At 47.0% G+C, this 20,786-nt stretch overlaps 1 protein-coding gene across 1 annotated transcript in view; it reads left to right on the top strand.

Moving 5' to 3' along the window:
• Window positions 1–20,786, top strand: part of lrrc7 (leucine rich repeat containing 7) — a 55,535-nt gene that overhangs the window by 7,882 nt on the left and 26,867 nt on the right. Inside the window, exons 2-12 of the mRNA XM_030373605.1 lie at window positions 10,176–10,378; window positions 13,971–14,088; window positions 14,464–14,542; window positions 15,194–15,283; window positions 15,630–15,686; window positions 15,994–16,057; window positions 16,377–16,451; window positions 17,044–17,188; window positions 17,443–17,515; window positions 18,161–18,178; window positions 20,414–20,543. Coding sequence (XP_030229465.1) covers window positions 10,176–10,378; window positions 13,971–14,088; window positions 14,464–14,542; window positions 15,194–15,283; window positions 15,630–15,686; window positions 15,994–16,057; window positions 16,377–16,451; window positions 17,044–17,188; window positions 17,443–17,515; window positions 18,161–18,178; window positions 20,414–20,543 — 1,052 coding nt within the window. The remainder of the gene's footprint in view (window positions 1–10,175; window positions 10,379–13,970; window positions 14,089–14,463; window positions 14,543–15,193; window positions 15,284–15,629; window positions 15,687–15,993; window positions 16,058–16,376; window positions 16,452–17,043; window positions 17,189–17,442; window positions 17,516–18,160; window positions 18,179–20,413; window positions 20,544–20,786) is intronic.

The raw sequence follows: 20,786 nt of genomic DNA, 5'->3' as shown, positions 1-20,786 counted from the left end.
AAACGCACACATGTACACCCACACCCACCAACGCTTCGTGAGACAGCATTAGGATGGCATGCATGCATCTATCTCCTCTGTTGTAACTGCTGTGGATTTACATAGAAAGTTATAATAGCAGTGAAGAGGATCATTATAGCAGCAGTGAGCATGAGGATGATAAAGAGGATAAGGATGAAGATGATGAGGATAACTTAGCGATAGTAATGGATTTATATACATTTTGATGATAGGGATCTAGTGATGATGAGGGGAGGATGGTGACTGGGTTAACCATAAAGGATTCACTAATCTTCATATGTTTTTATGGTATAATACAAGGGAAAAGCATTATCCATGCAAAATGGGGTACTTAAAGAATCCATCAGTGGATAGGTTGATTTCATTTCTTAATGGACAAATACCTTTTATCAAGCTCTTCAGTGTTGTCGGATCATGGATGGGTGTGATGTCATGTCCTGTCGGGGTAGGAAAGAGAAAGAGACCAGGAGGAGATGGATGTGTTTCTATCTAATCAAGGATATCTTCTGCACTCATCTTGCTGCAGCCTTCTGCTGGAGTTAGAATGCCCTCAGCTTAAAAAAAGAGGAAGGGTTAACCATGACATGCAACCCAAAAGACTGTCTGGTTTTCATGAAAGGCTCAAGGCCTGGTTTGGAGCAGTTCAACTGATTCCCTGTTACCGTGGCAACTTCTCAGGGGGCCACTTCCCCAGACTGTGATGAAGGCTGCCGGGTTTAGTCTGAAGGCCGACGGTCTCCAGTCGTGACTCGTCGGTGGCTTTTTGGCCGATTAGGCCGGTTAGATCCGGTGACGGGGAGAGAGATCTCTCTGATTGGCTGTTCAGAGAATAGAAAATAAGGAGGAGAGAGACGGGAGTGAGCAAAGCAGACAGAGATCCTATCCCAGGAGTGGTGGGCCTCCAGATGATTTGACTCATTAGTTGCTTTCACAAATTGTTTTGTTGATATCGGGAAGGATCAGAAAGACCTTGACTGTCATGTCAGGTAGCACATGCAATGATGTCTGGTTTGGTGGGTCCAACGTGTGTGTGTGTGTGTGTGTGTGTGTGTGTGTTTGTGTGTGTGTGTGTGTGTGTGTGTGTGTGTGCTGGCCGTCAGCCATGGTCTATGCGGTGTGTTTAGGTGATACTATTAACAAGAGCTGTGAGCCGATGGAACAGACAGTTCTCCACTTAGCTGATTCTAACGTTGCCTGGCTGTTTCCGGGCCTTTAGATGTCGGCCTTGGACTAGAACCACCCTTTACAAGAACCACCATTAACTAGAACTATCATTTACAAGAACAACCATTCATTGCAGCAGTTGAATGCATCTCCGGTAAACTTGTTGCTGGTCCACTATGAGTAGTAAAGACCATCTGGTTCTCTTAAGTTGGAGTGCACTTTTAACTACTAAAGCTTAGCGGGCGAATGGAGAGGTGTATATAGCAAGTGGAAAAAGTAAGCAATAGGGAGTAGCAGGTGATGACTCTGAGCATGCAAACAGAGGGAGAGAGTGAGAGAAAGATGACAGTATGATGTTGAGGTTTATCTAGATAGCAGCAGGTCCCTCAGTGTGAAGCATCAGAGTTCTTCATGAAGGTGAAATGTTCTCTGCAGTGTTTGTAATACCTGTGTGTGTGTGTGTGTGTGTGTGTGTGTGTGTGTGTGTGTGTGTGTGTGTGTGTGTGTGTGTGTGTGTGTGTGTGTGTGTGTGTGTGTGTGTGTGTGTGTGTGTTAGTGTCTGAAACCTGAAACTCATTGGTGAATCACGGCTGAAGTGCAATAAAACTTGTACAGTACGCGTCCTTCTTAACTTTGTATCTTGGACATGCCAGCTCGCTAACCTTGTAAGCCTGTTTGGTTCCTCGCACATCACCCGGTCTTAGGACAGGCTGCCCTTCAGGGTGTGGTGGCTTGAGTTCTCCACAGCTCAGCATACTCTCACCAAGCCAATCCACGTCCTTCATGTGGGACTTAAAAAATACATTTCAGATGGAATTTGTGTGACCGTAGCAGCACCAGAAAACCTTAAAGGTCTCTGGTGCAGAGAGCAACGTCGCTCGCGGAATGGTTCACAAACACTTTATGATTGGTTAAGCTGGCGGAAAACTCGCCCAATCTCTGACAACGACTAACACACTTCAAACTGAATCAGGGAATAAAACTAGAAGATTATCACACTATGACAGGTACCCTTATGTAACCATGATGTACCCAACCCTAACCCTACACCTTAACCTAACCCTAGCCCTCGATCTGATACCGTGGGGCTCAGGGTAATCAGATCCTGATTCCGTTTCCTCCTGAAGACCAGTTTGGCCTTGCTCCCTTTAAGACGTTTTTAAATCCCCAAAATGGACAGACCATCAGTAGGATGGCTAGTGATTCCCAGTGGAAAGATTTTGTTTTCCTATTTTCCCATGATTTCCTTTTTGATGTTTATTTTGTTTGTTGTGCTTTATGGTAGAGGGATATACAGTATACAGGAAGGTACGGTAGATAGAGAGAGCGGAGGACCGAACCCGGGTCGCTGCGGTCAGGACTCTCAGGCCTATATGGTACGCGCCCCTTTCCTCATATCCTCCAGTCAGACTCCTTAATAAATCAATACATAAATAAACCCTCCCATTCCCACCAATGGGCCCATCCCCGGTGTTTATGGGCTGTCCCACTCCTGTACTCGTTCATCACTACCCAGGCTCTTTGTCTCCCGTCCCAGAGAACCAGCTAGTGCTAAAGTTAAATCTGTTCTGCTCTCTCCTCCTGGCTCTGCCCACTAGCATGCCAGCACCCCCCCTTTCTTTCTTATGCTTCAGAGCATTTTGGACTAGCTGCTGGGCCACCAGCAGGCCAAGGTGACCTGAAATACAGCACACACGCGCATGCACCGGCACACACACAAACACACGCAGGCATGTGCGCGCACACACGCCCACACGCGCGCGCTCACACACGCACGCTCACGTACACACATAAGCATTCACACTGATTTTCTCTCTAAAGTAGACCTCATCTGTCCTCAACCTAAATTTGTGAGTCTCTCTCTCTCTCTCTCTCTCTCTGTCTCTCTCTCTCTGTCTCTCTGTCTCTCTCTCTCCCTCTCTCTCTCTCTCTCTCTCTCTCTCTCTCTCTCTCTCTCTCTCTCTCTCTCTCTCTCTCTCTCTCTCTCTCTCTCTCTCTCTCTCTCTCTCTCTCTCTCTCTCTCTCTCTCTCTCTCTCTCTCTCTCTCTCTCTCTCTCTCTCTCTCTCTCTCTCTCTCTCTCTCTCTCTAACAAGAACACGGGCCGCTATGAGGCTAACTCCAGGAGGGTAGACGGACAGTGTGGTCTAAGGAGAGAGCCGTGATAGTCACCAATGTCTCCTCATGTACCAGCGTCCACATACGTGCTGCTGCTGTCCAGTTAATCAGATCACTTTGGAGCGATTCAGGGTGTTGCCCACTTCTGCCAGCGGCCTCAGTGCTAATAGAAGCGCTCTGAAAAGGAGGTCATAACGCAGCCATCCTTTGTGTATTGGCAAACAATGGTGTGATCCCAGTAAACCGTCCGTTGTGCTATCTGCACGGCAGCAGCTGATAAGCCCAGGCACAGCTGAAATATTAGAGGATTCTCATTTTATAGCAGTTAGCTCTGTTCACCTCCATGCATGCGTTCTACACCGTCAGGCGCCGTGCCCTGGTGCTCGGGCATGGTACTGCAGTCTGTTTCATGGCACATTACGGCAAACAGGACTGGCATAGCTCTTTCTCTATAATAGCTCTGTTAAGTCCTAGCTTATATACTTAGAATAAACACAATACCATGCAACCAGTCCAACATGGTAACATGAACCCCCGTGTGTGAAGAGCTATCATGATGTGATGCGGTCAAGCATTCTTTTTGTTTCTGTCGCAATGTCCTTGTAGAACTGTTCACATTGGTAAATACCAGTTGCTAGAATGTGTCATTAATGTTGGAGCGTTGCTAGTGAGATGCCAGCCTCAGTCGATGAGAGGATCGGGTCCCCCGTATAGATGACAGTTTGAGCTGGAGGCAGACCGAGGCTCCGGGGGCCTTGTGGGTAAGAGAATGACCTGGCAGTATGCTGGTCTGGGGGCTGACCTAAAAGTGACTGTGACCTCGAAGGAAAACCCTTCTATTAAAGCATCAGAGTCTGTTTCCCCCTGCAGCGCACGCACACCCAGTGAGTCAGGCTTGGTTCAAGATACCGATGTGCACTTGCTGTGTTTATGAGAGAGGGACCAGCAGTGATGCATTTGAGATATTTTACAACATACTATTCAATGTAATGTTTTTTATAATTGTATGCATATCTAATATATGTATTATATTTGGAAATATGAAGTACTCTACTTATCTTCAGTTTCCCCATGCTTTAAAGCAAGACCAAACTTGTAGTCTTGAGCAATGTTACATATATACATATACATGTGTATATATATACATACAAAAGGTAGCTTTGGGAAAAGATTAAGAGAGAGCAAAGAAGAACATTATAAGAAACGAGCTGGGAAGGTCCTGGGAGAAGTGGGCCACTGAACACACTTCCTGGCAGAAGGAGAGACAAGATGGAAAGAAGAAGGAACTAAAGAACACAACAGCCTGGGAACAGAAGAGGAGCTGTGAGAGGGAGGGAGAGAGAGAGGGAGAGGGAGAGAGAGGGGGAGAGAGAGAGGGAGAGAGAGAGGGAGAGAGGGAGAGAGAGAGAGAGGAGAGAGAGAGAGAGAGAGAGAGAGAGAGAGAGAGAGAGAGAGAGAGAGAGAGGGAGAGAGGGAGAGAGGGAGAGGGGGAGAGCGCAGACCAGGTCATCATATGCAGGAGAAAATACCTTATCCCTTCCACGAAGACCCCCGCTGCCTTGCCAGGGCGTTCAGTGGCGGCGCTCTGTTGCAGCGCGTTGAAGAGATGAGAGTGAGGATGCACTCGCTGAGTAAAGCACCTCTGGGAGGGGTGGGCGGTGTGTCTGTGTGTTATGAACTGTGTGGTTGTGTGCTGCCATTTGTGCAGAATTCGCATTAGCTAGTTTTGGTGTAACGTTCTCCATTGAGGTCACTGCCCATGAGTGTGTTGTTCAGTTGTCGGGGAAGTTATGTTAACTCGAGTGGATTCTCTCGTAGATGATCCACCTGGAGCCAGGGTGGGAGGCAAGCCGGAAGACTGTGTGTGTGTGTGTGTGCGTGTGCGTGTGTGTGTGTGTGTGTGTCAGGCAACAACCCCACCATTAACATGTTTTAACAATCAACTAAAAGCAATCAACAGAGTATGCTCGTGGGACCGGTGATCAGCCACCATGTCCACTTTTTGTTCTGTTTAAGCCATTTTTCGGTCAGTTAATCCGTGCGTCTGTATGGGTTTCCTGCAGTGTAGAGCTGTAGATAGATAGTTTATAATGAATGAAACAGACAAGAACAAGCTGTTCCTCGCTGATATAGCTAGCTGGCTGGCTACCTCCTACTCACACACACACACACACACACACACACACACACACACACACACACACACACACACACACACACACACACACACACACACACACACACACACACACACACACACACACACACACCTGCAAACAAACACACAAATACACACAAAGACACACAATCATTCACAGCAAAGATCGATTACTGTATTGGCTGTTTAGATGCAAACAACTGTCATCATTGTGTTTCTTTCTGCACTCATTGTACAATATATTTTTTTAAGCGATATAAAGGCAAAAACATCAGAACATAGTGATGCAGATAGGGAGCAAGAGAGAGATAGACATTAGGGTGAAAATACACCTTGCTTTGGGGACACGGTCTCTATGGCTACAGTTACCATGGTGACGGTGATTCTACATATGAAGTCATGACGGGAAGGGAAGGGTACCCTGGAAGGGTACCCTGGAGAATTCATCCTCTCGCTGAGATGCTGAGTAACATGTGCTCAGGGCACGCGCACAGTCGCGCGCGCACACACACGCACGCACGCACGCGCACACACACACACACACACACACACACACACACACACACACACACACACACACACACACACACACACACACACACAAATGCACAACCACATGCACACACAATCACATTAACACACAATCGAAAGAGAGCCATTTCCAACGATATATTGTAATTGGCTTGTGAGTTTATCACGTGAAGAACAGAGCGAGGAACAGTGAGAGGTGGAGTAAAGTGTGTAGCAGGATTAGATGCCTTCATTTAATTAGTTTGTGTGGCCTTGTTATTGTGTTGACATGAACCTGCGCTCATTCTTGTGTGTTCTCTGTGTGTGTGTCTGTGTGTGTGTGCGTGTGTGTGTGTGTTTACCACTGCGGACGGAGTCAGTCTGCTCCATCGTGTTGTTCCCATAGCAGCAGCTCGAGCCAACACAGCCAACCACACTCACTTCCGGACGTGTCTCTCTCTCTCTCTCTTTCTCGCTCTCTCTCTTTCTCTCTCTCTCTCTCGCTCTCTCTCTCTCTCTCTCTTTCTCTGTCTCTCTCTCTCCGTCTCTTTCTCTCTGTCTCTGTCTCTCTCTGTCTCTCTCTTTCTCTCTCTTTCTCTCTCTCTCTCTCTCTCTCTCTCTCTCTCTCTCTCTCTCTCTCTCTCTCTCTTCCCCCCCCCCCCCCCCCCCCCAGTCGGTGTTGTTAAAGCTCTAGTATAGGTGGATCACACTCGTGACAATAGACTGTGTAACCCGGCCACCAACAACAGTCATCGGCTATATTTGCTGTTTTCTCTTTTTGTTAGTAGCACTGCAAACCAGGTGTGGGTGAGAAATATGACTTTGTCTGTACTTGTACTCTTACTTTGAGGAAAAAAGGGTAAATGGACTGAGAACAGAATGACAAGCAGACAAAACATCAGACATGCCGTTGAATCCATACCAGCAGTAGGCTATAGCATTGGTCCTCCGTGACTCATTGTAGCCAATTAAGCAGCAACGTGTTCGTCTCTTTTCTGAGTAAAATAATGTCTGTCATCCAAAAGCCATCCCAGCCTGAAGGGAAGAACATAAGCTAGGATTATAACTCCATTATTCTTACCACTGAGGTGGTGCTTAGAATAGAATTGCTTTCACCTGCTCTGTTAAAAAAAAGAAGAAAAAAGCCTGAGACAATTGTCTAAGCCAACGGTTGTCAAAGTGGGGTAGGCAAGCATGAATTGATCCAGGTGGTACTCGAAATGAATGTGTTTTACCTCCCAAACAGTCCTGTGGCTGACTGGAGTCTCAGGATCAAACCTGAACGTATGCAGTCCAGTTCAAACACACTCTCCTTCCTCTAAGAACATCTGGAATCAGTTGAGAATCATACATCAGAAACAGTCTAACAAACGCTCATATATACATATCATATCAATTTATGCGGCTCTATATAAATTGACACATGTCAATTTATACACAATATGTGTTGTGTTTTATTGTTGTTTTTGTATTGAGTATTTTTATACATTGTCTATGGATCTTCATGTGTCCTGAATAAAATCATATATATATATATATATGATGAAGTACATGTCTCTCAGAGATGAACATACTGTCCTCCTCCTCACTCACTGTCCTTATCTCCCCAAAAACTGTCAGATTCTGGCTCTGTGTGAGAGTAGAGCACTGAGCAGAAATGTTTCCAAATTAGGTATGGGTGCATGTATGCATCTTTGTGTGCGTGTGTGTGTGTGTGCACGCGCGTGCGTGTACATGCCTGCCTGTGTGTACATGTGCGTTCGTGCCTGTGTTTATGGGTGTGTGTTAGTGTGTACGTGCCTGCTTGTGTGTGTGCGTGCCTGCGTGCGCTTCTCACAGCTCTTTAATCCCCCCTTTACCTTCTTCCAATCAGTTAGTTCTCTTTCCTCACATCTCCTCCACCTACCCCTTCGTCTTACACACACACACACACACACACACACACACACACACACACACACACACACACACACACACACACACACACACACACACACACACACACCGTACATCAAACACAACCACCGAGTCATGATCAGATAACAACGCACAACAACGCAGTCAGTCTGTTGTTCCGTAGCTATTGATTGGCATTAGAGTGTCTTTTTAAATCGGCAGTTGGCTAGGCTAGGCTAGGCTTTGTACTGTTGACGGGCGTTTGTAATAATGACAGATTATTCATCAGTGTGATTTTAAATTCCTTCGGCAGGCCTGCTCACTGCAGCCCACTGACTGCTGCTCTAATGACGGCCGTGATGGACTGATGGTGGACGTTGTCTCCATTTTACCACAATGGATTCATTACGCTTATCTGTGCTGGGTTCATGCTGCCACTGTGGTTGTGTGTGTGTGTGACTGAACAATAATAATAGTGAAAGATGGTGTGTGTGTGTGTGTGTGTGTGTGTGTGTGTGTGTGTGTGTGTGTGTGTGTGTGTGTGTGTGTGTGTGTGTGTGTGTGTGTGTGTGTGTGTGTGTGTGTGTGTGTGTGTGTGTGTGTGTGTTTGCTCCTGTGCTGTGCTGGTTGGCGCAGGGCTGCCTATGCCAGCTGCTCTGGGTGTTACACCTGCCTGGCACAGCACCATCATAGCATCATCTGAGCCTCTGATTGGCCACAAAGGAACTGACACGCCCATGTCACTTTAATGAAATAAAGAGAGCTCATCCAGCAGCAGCCCAGAAATAACAACAGAATCTGTGTCATTCAGTCACGCACTCATTAGTATCATTTCTAAAGAGAGAAAGCAGGAGAGGTAGACTTTGGCGGCAGTAACTCAGGAGGTAGAGTGGGTGACTGGTAACCGGAAGGTTGCTAGTTCGATCCCCGGCTCCTCCTACCGTGTCGAGGTGCCCCTGAGTGAGACGCCTCACCCTGACTGCTCCTGACGAGCTGGCTGTCGCCCTGCGTGGTCGACTCCGCCGTCGGTTTGTGATTGAATGGTTGTAAGTTGCTATCAATCAGGGAAGAGTTGCCCGGATTTTCCAGAAATGAACCCGGAGCAGTCTTACATCGAAATAGTCTCAGACAAATTCTGTTTACACTCAGTTTTACACTTTACACTGAATGCAAACCGATAGCTGGGTCCTTTCTAAAAATTGATGCTAAAATAATGGCTCTTAAATCTTACCTTCCAACCCTTTGACAACATGAACCTCAGGGAGTTCCCTAACTCTGTATTCATCTATATAACCTCCGGTGTGGTTCATCCATCAAGTCGTTGAGACGTCATGTGACCTGATAATGATAGGATCGGTGGATGACAGTGATAGGATTTGAGTGTTGCAATTTCCTGAAGAGCAGCGTAAGAGACATCAACTAGTGACAAGGTCAACATCCTGCCTCTCGCGTTCGCAATTTGCTTGATTATCATTTCCTGTCTCCTGTCCTCTCCTCCTTCCTGCCGGTTTGTACGTGAGCATTAATCATGATAAGAGGGGCCCGACCCGGAGAGCCACTGTGATAGCAACAGCAGACGTGTTTGTTGAGTTCTCATCCAATCTTAAAGGACAAAATGTGGGAAACCACTGTAAATGCACCCATTGCAGTAATCCCAGGTCAGAGAGACGCACCACTCAGCGAGGGGAGTACACAGCAGGTTTAGCCATGGGATCAAACTTCTAGTAGTTGTACATCCAGAGAGCCACACCTTGGGTTTGTGACTGACAACAGAGAAGGGGCTGGTTAGAGTGCTTCTGGGTCATGTGGAAAGATATCCCAGAAGTGCTGATCAAGTGGGAAGCCTGACATATGAAGCCTGGAGCATGGCGAAAAAGAAGCCTGGCAAATGGCTAACAATGACAAAGAGCAATATGACATTTATTGGCAAATAAACCTTTGAAGGAATGATACACCGACGCTAGATTTGTTGTTATCTTGTCAAAGTGTATTCTCTGTATTTTTTCTGTCACAGTAACCAAGCAATCCACGTAATTTCCAGATGAGGAGGCATACGGTACATCGGTTGCGGTGTACAGGTGTTCGGTACACGACCACTTGAGGTGGAACCACTTCAGTGCTCCGTCACGACCGATTAAGAGCTGGGCTGAGTCCTTATGCAGATGAACTGAAACATGAAGCATTTTACCTGCTAACGATGAGCAGTAATGGATCCTGGAGGTTTGTTTTGATGCTTCATCTGAGCACCTGAACGGGATGACCCATTAACCCCCCCCCTCCTCCTCCTCCTCCTCCTCCTCCTCCCAACAGTGCAGTGTCTGGAGATGACCACGAAGCGGAAGCTGATTGGCCGGCTGGTGCCGTGCCGCTGTTTCCGGGGCGAGGAGGAGGTGATCTCGGTGCTGGACTACTCCCACTGCAGCCTGCAGCAGGTGCCCAAGGAGATCTTCAGCTTCGAGAGGACGTTGGAGGAACTCTACCTGGACGCCAATCAGATAGAGGAGCTGCCCAAGGTAACGGAGGGCAGCAGTAGCTCAGCAGGTAGAGCGGGCTGACTGTCTGGGAAACTGAAGGTTGCTGGTTCGATCCCCGGCTCGAGGTGTGTCGAGGTGACCCTGAGCGAGACGCCTATCCCTAACTGCTCCCGATGAGCTGGCAGTCATCCTGCATGGTCGACTCCGCCGTCGGTGTGTGAATGTGTGTGTGAATGTGTGTGTGAATGTGTGTATGAATGGTTGTAAGTCACTTTTTACACCTAAATGTCACAGAGGAATGCACCCTGTGCTCCATAACCCTGGAACAACTAATTCTGAAAAGTATTTTACCACCGGGTGTGACGTTGACTAGCCAGATAGTGATCACCTGTCGAGTGTTTACTCAGACATAAACGTATGTATATGCATGGTTCCTTTCTCCAACTTCAACCTCACACCCGTGGCTAATCAACCTCACACCCGTGGCGGTCAAATATCAGTTCTGAAATATTGGTGACGTTGTTTATGACGCATTTCCAAGTGTAAGCAGATTAAGAAGGGGGGGGGGGGATTGTGCATTGATTGCGCAGGATGGGATTTGCGATAGCAGCAGTACTTAGAGGGCGGCCTAAGGTTCTAATCAATAGTGTTTGTAGTTGGAATGTCAGGCACGCCTGTGCAGAACGACGTAAGGAAATTAGCTAAACACTGCACTTCAGGGTGTCTTCAAAGCACTCATTTAAAACGGCCTCGTGTTGCTGCCTGTCTCTGATGACCACCAGGGTTATTGTATTCATACGTCCTTCCTATCAAACTTCAAACTAGGTTTTTCTTTTTTGATATAAAGAACAGGCTGTTGGCAGGATCTACAGTAAAGGCTTGGAAAGGCAGAATGTGAGCAATATAATTCAACATGGCAGTATAATTTGATTTCAACACTACGTTTGTGGTGCCATTTACATCAAAAGCACAACCTTTATAAGTATCTTTCCCCTTGCACACAAGCTTTCCCACTTAACTACCCTAGTAGTTGAGTGATATTTTTGCCTGTTACGTGTGTTGTGTGTGTGAAGGTAAAGGATAGCAGAGGGTTAGAAAAGGGCTGAATCAGGTCGTGGTTCACCGCCGCCCTCTGGCTAGTTCACCCACCCACCCAACATTTAACCTGACACGTTAGTAGCTCAATAGTTCAATCCAGGTTTAATTGAAGTTACCTACACAAACAAAAACACAAAACACACAAGGTGTGGGCGTGGGCGGAAGACTACAAATTGAAACATTTAACTATTCAAACTTTGAGTCTTCAGGTGTTGCACCGGTTTAAAACCCAGAGATGCTGAAAAGTGTTTCTCATGTAAACAGTTTAGATAAGCACTGCAGACGAAGACGCTCTCCTCCTCTGCTACGATCGCACGTGTCTGCCTGCGTCTGTCCCAGCAAGACACGAGGATAGCTGAACAAAACCACATATGTGTAAACATATATTCAACTTTTTTCTTTTGTGTGTGTTTGTCTAAGAATAGGCGTAGAGAATGTGTTGTGGCAATGTGGGTCAAGCCGCGGACCAATCCCATGCCATTTGGTGCACCAAGAAACACACGCGTACACACACTCAGCATGCATGCACACACATGCACACACACACAGAATCACATAGCCACACGCACACACATGCTGGTTTTGTTGGCTTGAGGCCATCTGTGCTCCAATGGTTTCTGCAGGATGGATAGAGAAACAAAATAACATCATTGCGTTCAATTGACAGTAGGCCTGGTGATGTAATCACCATAACCCTGTTGTAGGCTATTAGCATGCAACGTGTTGTGGATTATTCCAAAGCAGTATGCAATAATCATCCTACCATCTGGTGTACAGAATTGGATATTCTACCCCAATGTAATCACGTCAGTATTGACGTGTTGTGGAACAAGAGATGACCAGTATTATAGCTTATTTAGACTGCTGTCGATGACTCCAAACTGTAATCCACAGTCCATATGGGTGCTGCTCTCGTTGGTTCCATAGTTTCATTCCTAGTGGTCAGTGTTATGACTCTCTGACTGGGGGAAAGGTTTTCGCAAGGGAAATGTATCAATCAGATAAACTTTGAATTTCAACATGTTTTTACACTATATTGTTTGTGCTATTTTATGCTTCATCACGATCTTATAATAATCTTCTGTTGGGTCTTATCTTTAAGTCCAGAGTTAAAGGTAAATGTAGAAATGTGAAATAATTATTTGGAACTATGGCTGCTGTTTACTTTTAGTTAGTAGAGCAATAAAAGAGAAACTATCATAAATCCTACAATTTTTTCACTCTATTGTCGACTGAATAAGGAAGGACATCATTATCTTTGTCACTACTGCAATGTTATCTTTTCAAGATGGTTGGAAATATAATACTTTTTCTCATCAATGGTGTCAGCCATGAATAGATCGTAACTCTATTTGTTCATTGTCGATTCAAAAAGGGCCTCCTTTTGATCAAGTACTTCTGGGAGTGGAAATAACTATAATAACTTGGAGAAAGGCATATCACAAAATACTTAAGGGGAAATAGCATACAGCAAATATAAATTCAGCCAGAGCTCCAATGTTGGACCTTGTGGTGATAAAATCACCAAATCACACCCCTGACTGTGGAATTGATATTTTTTCTCAGCGAGAGGCATTAGAAATGATGAATTACATCAGCAACAATGGAGGGGACCTCAAATTTTACTATAAAGGCCCCTGATCTTATGTCATTGTTATTGAGCTGCTCCATTGTTCCTTACCTCACCTAAAGAAGCCAAGGGCCAGACACACACACACACGCACGCACGCACGCACGCGCGCGCACACACACACACACACACACACAAACGCACACCTCTAGAGAGAAAGAAAAGAGAGGCAGACCTTTAGAGGATATTGTGTGATTTAGGATTTACCATAATATGAATTATGGAACAGTTCAATATCAGAACTTAGGTTGCCAGTTTGCGTTATTGGTTACTGCAGTGGCTCAGGAGGGAGAGCGGGTTGATATTTTGATCCCCGGCTCCTCCTAGCTGAGTGTCGCGGTGTCCCTGAGAAAGACACCGCTCCCCACTTGCTCCAGGCGAGCCGGCTTTCGCCCAGCGTGGTCGACTCCGCTGGCGTTGTGTGGATGGTTATGAGTCAAAAGTCACAAGTTTGTTCACGTTCACACACTCTTGTTTAAAACACTAGTGTAGCTTATTTTCTTTGAGGGTTAAACCTTATAGGAGTTCTTCTTTTGTAAATGATGCTTACTTACTAAATCAAGCGTTTGGTTTCCACTTTGAGGCGCCCAGGGCTTGACTGCTCTGTGTTTCAACCAACAAATTGAAACCCCATGTCGTTCTGAATGCTTGCTTGAGTCTTGCTGTTCAAAAAGACTGAACATTACACGGCTGCCACAGGACTTGACCTGATACTAATCCTCTGTCAATACCTCTGGCTCTGCCGTTCATTTTCAGATTGTTTTTCTTTGTTTATTTGATCACAGACAACATTATTTGGCCCAACTGCAAAACAAGACGATGGAAATGATGTGGCCCACATCTTTCGTTTTTTCTATCAGAGCATTATAATATTTCATCCCGGTTTCCTCTGTGTTTCTGTAGCAACTGTTCAACTGCCAGGCCCTGAAGAAGCTCAGCATGCCTGACAACGACCTGTCCAACCTGCCCCCCTCCATCGCAAGCCTGGTCAACCTCAAAGAGCTGGACATCAGTAAAAATGGTAAACAATGGACTGCGTTTGGCTGTGGAAGCACATAAACCCATTTTAGAACGGATTGCACTCATTCTTTCATTCATTCATTCTTTGGACCCCGTTATTACCAATTTAGTATAAAATCATCAAACTATATTCAGATGTAGTATGTACCATTGTAAGCATCCTCTGTAACCTACATACACCCTGCTCACGTCTCTCTCTCTCTCTCTCTCTCTCTCTCTCTCTCTCTCTCTCTCTCTCTCTCTCTCTCTCTCTCTCTCTCTCTCTCTCTCTCTCTCTCTCTCTCTCTCTCTCTCTCTCTCTCTCTCTCTCTCTCTCTCTCTCTCTCTCTCTCTCTCTCTCTCTCTCTCTCTCTCTCTCTCTCTCTCTCTCTCTCAGGTATCCAGGAGTTCCCAGACAATATCAAGTGTTGTAAAGGCCTGTCTGTGGTTGAGGCCAGCGTCAACCCAATTGCCAAGTAAGCCGTTTGTCATCTCAGCACACACGCAGTAGGACTACGCCGGCGTCCATGCAAACAATCTCAGAACTCAAACACTGAGTTAGACCCGTCTGTGTGTCGTGACGTTCAGTTCTGTGTCTGCCTCGGATGAGGCGTGATGAGTTATCTGTGTTTACAGGCTTTCGTGTGCTATCCAGTGTCAGTGCTGCATGGTTAGATTCAGACTGCTGGAGAACTGATCATCAGGAGAGATACAGTGTGTGTGTTTGAGAGAGAGAGAGTGCGTTCTCGAGCGTGTGGAGGTGTGTGTGTGCTTGTCCGTGCGGTGACTCACCCTCGGGCCAAACGCGGCAATACGCTCCGTCAGTGGTTGCCACAGAAACGTTATCCCGACCTTGGCAGGTTTTTTTCTGCTGTTAATCTTTTTTAATTATTTGTCCCAATTTGGTTCTTGAAGGACACTGACTTACTAAAGTTATACTCTCCCATTCATCGCTATTGTCCCTCCCTCCCTCTCTCTCTTGGTTCTCCTCTCCCTCGGCCTCCCCCCCCCCTCTGCCTCCCCCTCCCTCTGCCTCCCCCTCCCTCCCCCTCCCTCCCTCCCACTCCTCGCCCCTCTCTCGGCTGCCGTCTCTCGGCTGCCGTCTCTCGTTCCGGATCCTTCCTCAGACTCCCAGAGGGGTTCACCCAGCTCCTGAATCTGACCCAGCTCTTCCTCAACGATGCCTTTCTGGAGTATCTCCCTGCTAATTTTGGAAGGTAAAGTCTCTACATAATACACACATTATATGTGCTGTACACTGTATATATTTCTATATGTTTATGTACGTCTGCACCAGTGCTGTCCGGGATAGGATCCAAATCCAGACGGGTACTCGGGAAGTGAAACAAAAAGGCTTTTAATATCGAAAGTCGAATCTCTGTTCCACAAACTGGCACTAACTCGAGAACTGGGAGTGTGAGTCTGATAGAAGAGAGTTGAGGGGACTGATGGGAGGGGAGAGGGCCGGTCGGAGGACATCTGGTGGACAGGTGTTGAAGGCATCTGTTGGGTGCTGTCGGTTGGGTGTGTTTCTTTAATCAGTTATTGTATTTATTTGATTAGACTCTCCAAGCTACGGATCCTGGAGCTACGAGAAAACCATCTAAAAACAATGCCAAAGTAAGACATACCTGTGTGTATACGTGTGTGTGTTTATGTGGCTGTGGGCGTGTGCGTGTGCATGTGTGGGCGGGTGTGTGTGTGTGTATGTGTGTGGGTGTCTGCGTGTCTGTGTGTCTGTTTGTGTTCTGTAGAACTATTCCAATATCACGTTACAACATTTTATATAGGGTACTTTATAGTTTGTACAATAGACATTAAGGTGATTCATGCTTGAATATAAAAGTAGAGCCTCTTGATCGATGTCGATTGTGTTGAGCGTGTGTTGAGTGTGTGTTGAGTGTGTGTTTGTTCTTCTGCCTCCCAGGTCCATCCACAGACTGTCCCAGCTGGAACGACTGGATCTGGGGAGCAACGAGTTCTCTGAGATGGTACGACCGGAGGACCGCCGGTCAGACAGGCCGCAGAGCCCCTGTTTAACGTTAAGCTACGAAGGGATGGAGCAGATTAATTTAACCAATATCTAAATCAATGTTTTCCCTCGGGGACGAATGCTGACGTGGTGATTGTGTTAAATGCTTTTTACATAATAACGCCGCGTGTTTACACATACATTATGTGTCAACGTATTCATAGTTAAGACACGGATGATTTGGTTTTCTCGGAGGGATGTATGGAGTCTAGGGTGGCTATCTCTTATTATTGTGTTCGGAACTGTTTACCGAGCCTCTGTGTGTTTGTGTCGTTCAGCCAGAGGTATTGGAACAGATCCATAACCTGAAGGAACTGTGGATGGACAATAATTCTCTACAGTCAATACCAGGGGTAAGAGCACGGGCACGCACACACGCACGCACAAACACACAAACATAGACACGAGTACGCATGCACGAACACAGGCAGGCTCACACACACTCCCTATGCCATCATGACCTCAATACATCAGCAGGAAACTGGTCTGGTTCCACAAAAGTCGAACAACATGTCTTTGAAGGGGGTCAGTCCCTCTCAATGACCAGACAAGAAAGCATATTTAGTATTGCATGTGTTTGGCTGTGGTATGGCTAACCGCCCTAATTTGTCTTCAAAGTATACTTTATTATCCCAGGGTTGGTAGTTTGTTTGGTCAAAGGGCATCACATTAGGACACATAAGTCTTCATGCGCTCCTTATCTTCGTGTCTCTCTGCTTCTTCTGCTTGGCCTTGTTCTGTGTGCTGCTCTCTCACTTCTTATGCGTCTCCTTATAATTCTCCTTTCTCCTCTCATCTCCTCATTCTTTCCCTCCTCCTCCTCGTTTCTTCTCGTGCTGTTCATGTATTTCTTCTCATTGTGTTCCTCGTCCTCCTCCTCCTCCTTCTACTCCTCCTCCTCCTTCTCCTCGGTGTGTCCTCCACATACACTTTGTCTCCTGCCAGTCACTAGGTAAATTGCGGCAGCTTCGCTACTTGGACTTGGCCAAGAACCGCATCGAGACGTTAGACACAGACATCTCAGGCTGTGAGAACCTCGAAGACCTCCTACTGTCCTCCAATATGCTGCAGCACCTCCCGGACTCTATAGGTAGCCACACACACAAACGGGCCCGCCTACACACACACACACACACACACACACATGGGTCCACCCACACGCACACACACAGGTTATTTATTTAACGTGCTATTTCTATGGAGGTAATGGGCTGATAAAATCGTAATGCTTTGTGAAGTCTTTTAAAAGGGAAGGTTTGTGATTGTGCATGTGTGTGTGTGTGTGTGTGTGTGTGTGTGTGTGTGTGTGTGTGTGTGTGTGTGTGTGTGTGTGTGCATACATAGGAATGTTGAAGAAAATGACGACACTGAAGGTAGACGACAACCAGCTGACCTCACTGCCTAACACCATCGGGAGGTGAGACACACACACACACAGACACAGACACATACACACATACACACTAACAAGACAACTAATTATATTATCATACCATTTTCAAATTTCTGTTTTATTTTATGCATCTCTGTTCTTTCTTTCTTTCTCTCTTTCTTTCTTCCTTTTCTTTCTTTCTTTCTCTCTTTCTTCAATTGTTAATTCTTCTCCCTTCATTTCTTCCTCTCCTTCTATCTATCTCTCTCCTTCCTTTCTTTCGCTCTCTCCTTCCTTCCTCTCCCTCTATCCATCTCTCTCCTTCCTTTCCTTCGCTCTCTCCTTCCTTCATCTCCTTCTATCTATCTCTCTCCTTCCTTTCCTTCTCTCTCTCTCCTTCCTTCGCCTTCCATCTATCTCTCTCCTTCCTTTCCCTCTCTCTCTCTCTCTCTCTCTCTCTCTCTCTCTCTCTCTCTCTCTCTCTGTCTCTCTCTCTCTCTCTCTCTCTCTCTCCTCCCTCTTTCCTCCCTCTCTCTCCTTCCTTCCTCTCCACCGTGTCTCTCGCGTGGTTATTATTGATGCGATGACACATGTCATCGTCGATGATCCATTGGTTGCTGCTCTTGTGTATGCCGACTGGTGATTGGTGGGTTCTGTGTGTTGTTGTTTGCTGCGGTGGCGTGGCGTTAGTGTGAAGGCCAAGCATGGGTGAGTACTGTTAGTCTGCCCGGATACAAGGACCTGGTTCAGGGACACTGCACACGTTGGAACGGCATGGCTCCGGGGACAGCTGATGCACTGGGAGTGGCGTGCAGGCACATTCATATTCACCCTGAAGATAAAACAAACCTAATTCGTTACTGATATCATATCGGAGAAGTAGGAGTTCTTTCCGACTATTTATCTTCAAACTATCCATGGCCTTGATGTAGCAATACTGTGTTGATTGCAAGGGTTGGGAAGGTTTGATGTTTTGAAAGTTTTCACGTGAGGTATAGATGTAATTCTACTCATAGCCGTTATTGTTTAAGTATTGTTAATATAGAGGTACCACGCATCCAGTTCATCAACTACTGCTTATAAACACTGGGTACGTGTGTGCCAAACACACATGTACCCAGTGTGTTGATGGAGGGATGAGGTCCTTTCTGATCATCAACTTCCCCACCCTGCCCGCCACACAGTGCGGAAACCCCGCCCCCCGTGCGTAAACCCCGCCCCCCGTGCGGAAACCCCGCCCCCGGTGCTGAAACCCCGCCCCCAGTGCTGAAACCCCGCCCCCAGTGCGGAAACCCCGCCCCCAGCATTACCTGTCCTCGGTAATGCCGGTCGGTAGGCCGTGAGCCCGGGACCCCCGTGGTCTGGGGTCCCGGGCTCGAGGCCTACCGACTGGTGGGACTCGTGTTCCGTCTGAAGAGGTCCCTGCTTCAAGCCTTGTCCAGCAGTAGGTCCTCGCCCCTCCCAGTAGGTCCTCGCCCCTCCCAGTAGGTCCTCGCCCCTCCCAGTAGGTCCTCGCCCCTCCCTGTCCCCTCTGAGTACGGTGGGGTGCCTACCTTACTAGTGTCTCATTAGGGTGTAAAGCATATTCCAGCCACCCCCCTTCTCTGGTTAGGCTTCATACTTTCTGGACTTCTAATTTCGACATCTTTTTTCAAGTGTGAAAAAGCATCCACATAATGTTGATAATGTGGTATATTATCGAGGTTCTGAATGTAAATCAAGTTAGTTTAGTGATGAAGTAAAATTAGAAGCAGGTTGCTTCAGAAACGCACACGGCAGATATATATATGAGCTCTCCTCTCCCCTCCTCTTCTCTCCCCTCCTCTCTCCTCCTCTCCTCTCCTCTCCTCCTCTCCTCTCCTCTCCTCTGCCCTCCCCTTTCCTCCCCTCTCCTCCCCTCTCCCCTCCCCTCACCTCTCCCCCTCTCCCACCGTATGGGGGCCCAGATGGTCCAATTCTTTGGGGAATAATATTAGCATGCTAATGTTATGTTAACAGTGACGGTACATTAGCGAGGCGCTGTTGTTTCATTAGCATTAGCCTTCTTTTGATGTGCCGCTCGGTTAATGACTGAGGCCACGGAGGTGTCTGGGGTCGGGGGTGATGTCAGGTTCATTGAGTGTGATTATGGGATGTATTAATGCACCCTGGGTTGCAGGATCCGAGTTAAAGCATGTTGAGCAGGTAGTAGCTTTACAAAACTGCTTCTTAGGATCCTATCTCAAAAAGCGTTTGCACAATAATAAACGTAATTGGGTAATGATGGTAGTAAAGAAGGTATTCACCCAACAAACATCTATCAATTTAAATGAAAGTAAGGAAAAAGTGGCTGTTTTAGCACAGCCTTAAATGTAAATGATAAGTCTCCTCTCCTGCCTCCACCACAAACCGCCCCGATCTCACTGCTATCCTCGTGCAGCGGTCCTACGACCATAGTGTTGCTTTAGGAACAGCCCCTCGTACGCCCCGAGACCCCCCCCCCCTCACACCCCCGGAGGTTTGCTCTTCAGCACAGCCGCCCCCATACAGACCTGTCCCGTTTCCCGGAGCACTGCGCCGTTGTGTGTGTGTTGTAGGTGTGTGTGCGTGCATAGGTGTGTAGATGTATATGTGTGCGTGTGTGTTTCCTGAGCAAACATATAGAGATTGACCAAATGTCTATATTTTTCCGATAGGATCTTGTGACGTCATTGTACAGCAGATCCTTCAAGGCTTTCCCGCTCTTGCTTTTAATCAAGTCTATGTTTCTCAGTGTATATTCATTTCAGGAGACCTGCACAGTTTTCCTCCTTATGCGCTCTGCGTCTTTCTCTGTCTCTCTCCCCCCCCCCCCCCCCCCCCCGCACACACACACACACACACACACACACACACACACACACACACACACACACACACACACACACACACACACACACACACACACACACACTCACACACCAGTCTGTCTCTGCTGGAGGAGTTGGATGTCAGCTGTAACGAGCTGGAGTCGCTGCCCTCGTCCATCGGGTACCTGCACAACCTGAGAACCTTCGCCGCCGACGAGAACTTCCTCACGGAGCTGCCCAGAGAGGTGTGTGTGGGCGTGCACGTCTGTGGGTGTGCGAGTGTGTGTGTCTGTGCGTGTGTGTGTCTGTGTGTGTGTGTGTGAGTATGCTACTGCCCGCTAGTGGACAGTGGGCAGTAGAGTCAGCAGCAATGCAATGATAACCTGAGCCGGGTTAAGCCAAATACGCCTTTAAGCAGTAAATCGTAAAAAACGTATGAATGAGAGGTATACTTTTCTGCCTCTGAATCTTAAGAGAGGCCAAAAAGA

The sequence above is a fragment of the Gadus morhua genome, chromosome 12, assembly GCF_902167405.1.
Source record: "Gadus morhua chromosome 12, gadMor3.0, whole genome shotgun sequence".
Taxonomy (NCBI): Eukaryota; Metazoa; Chordata; class Actinopteri; order Gadiformes; family Gadidae; genus Gadus; species Gadus morhua.
This window is presented reverse-complemented; position numbering and strand designations above follow the sequence as displayed.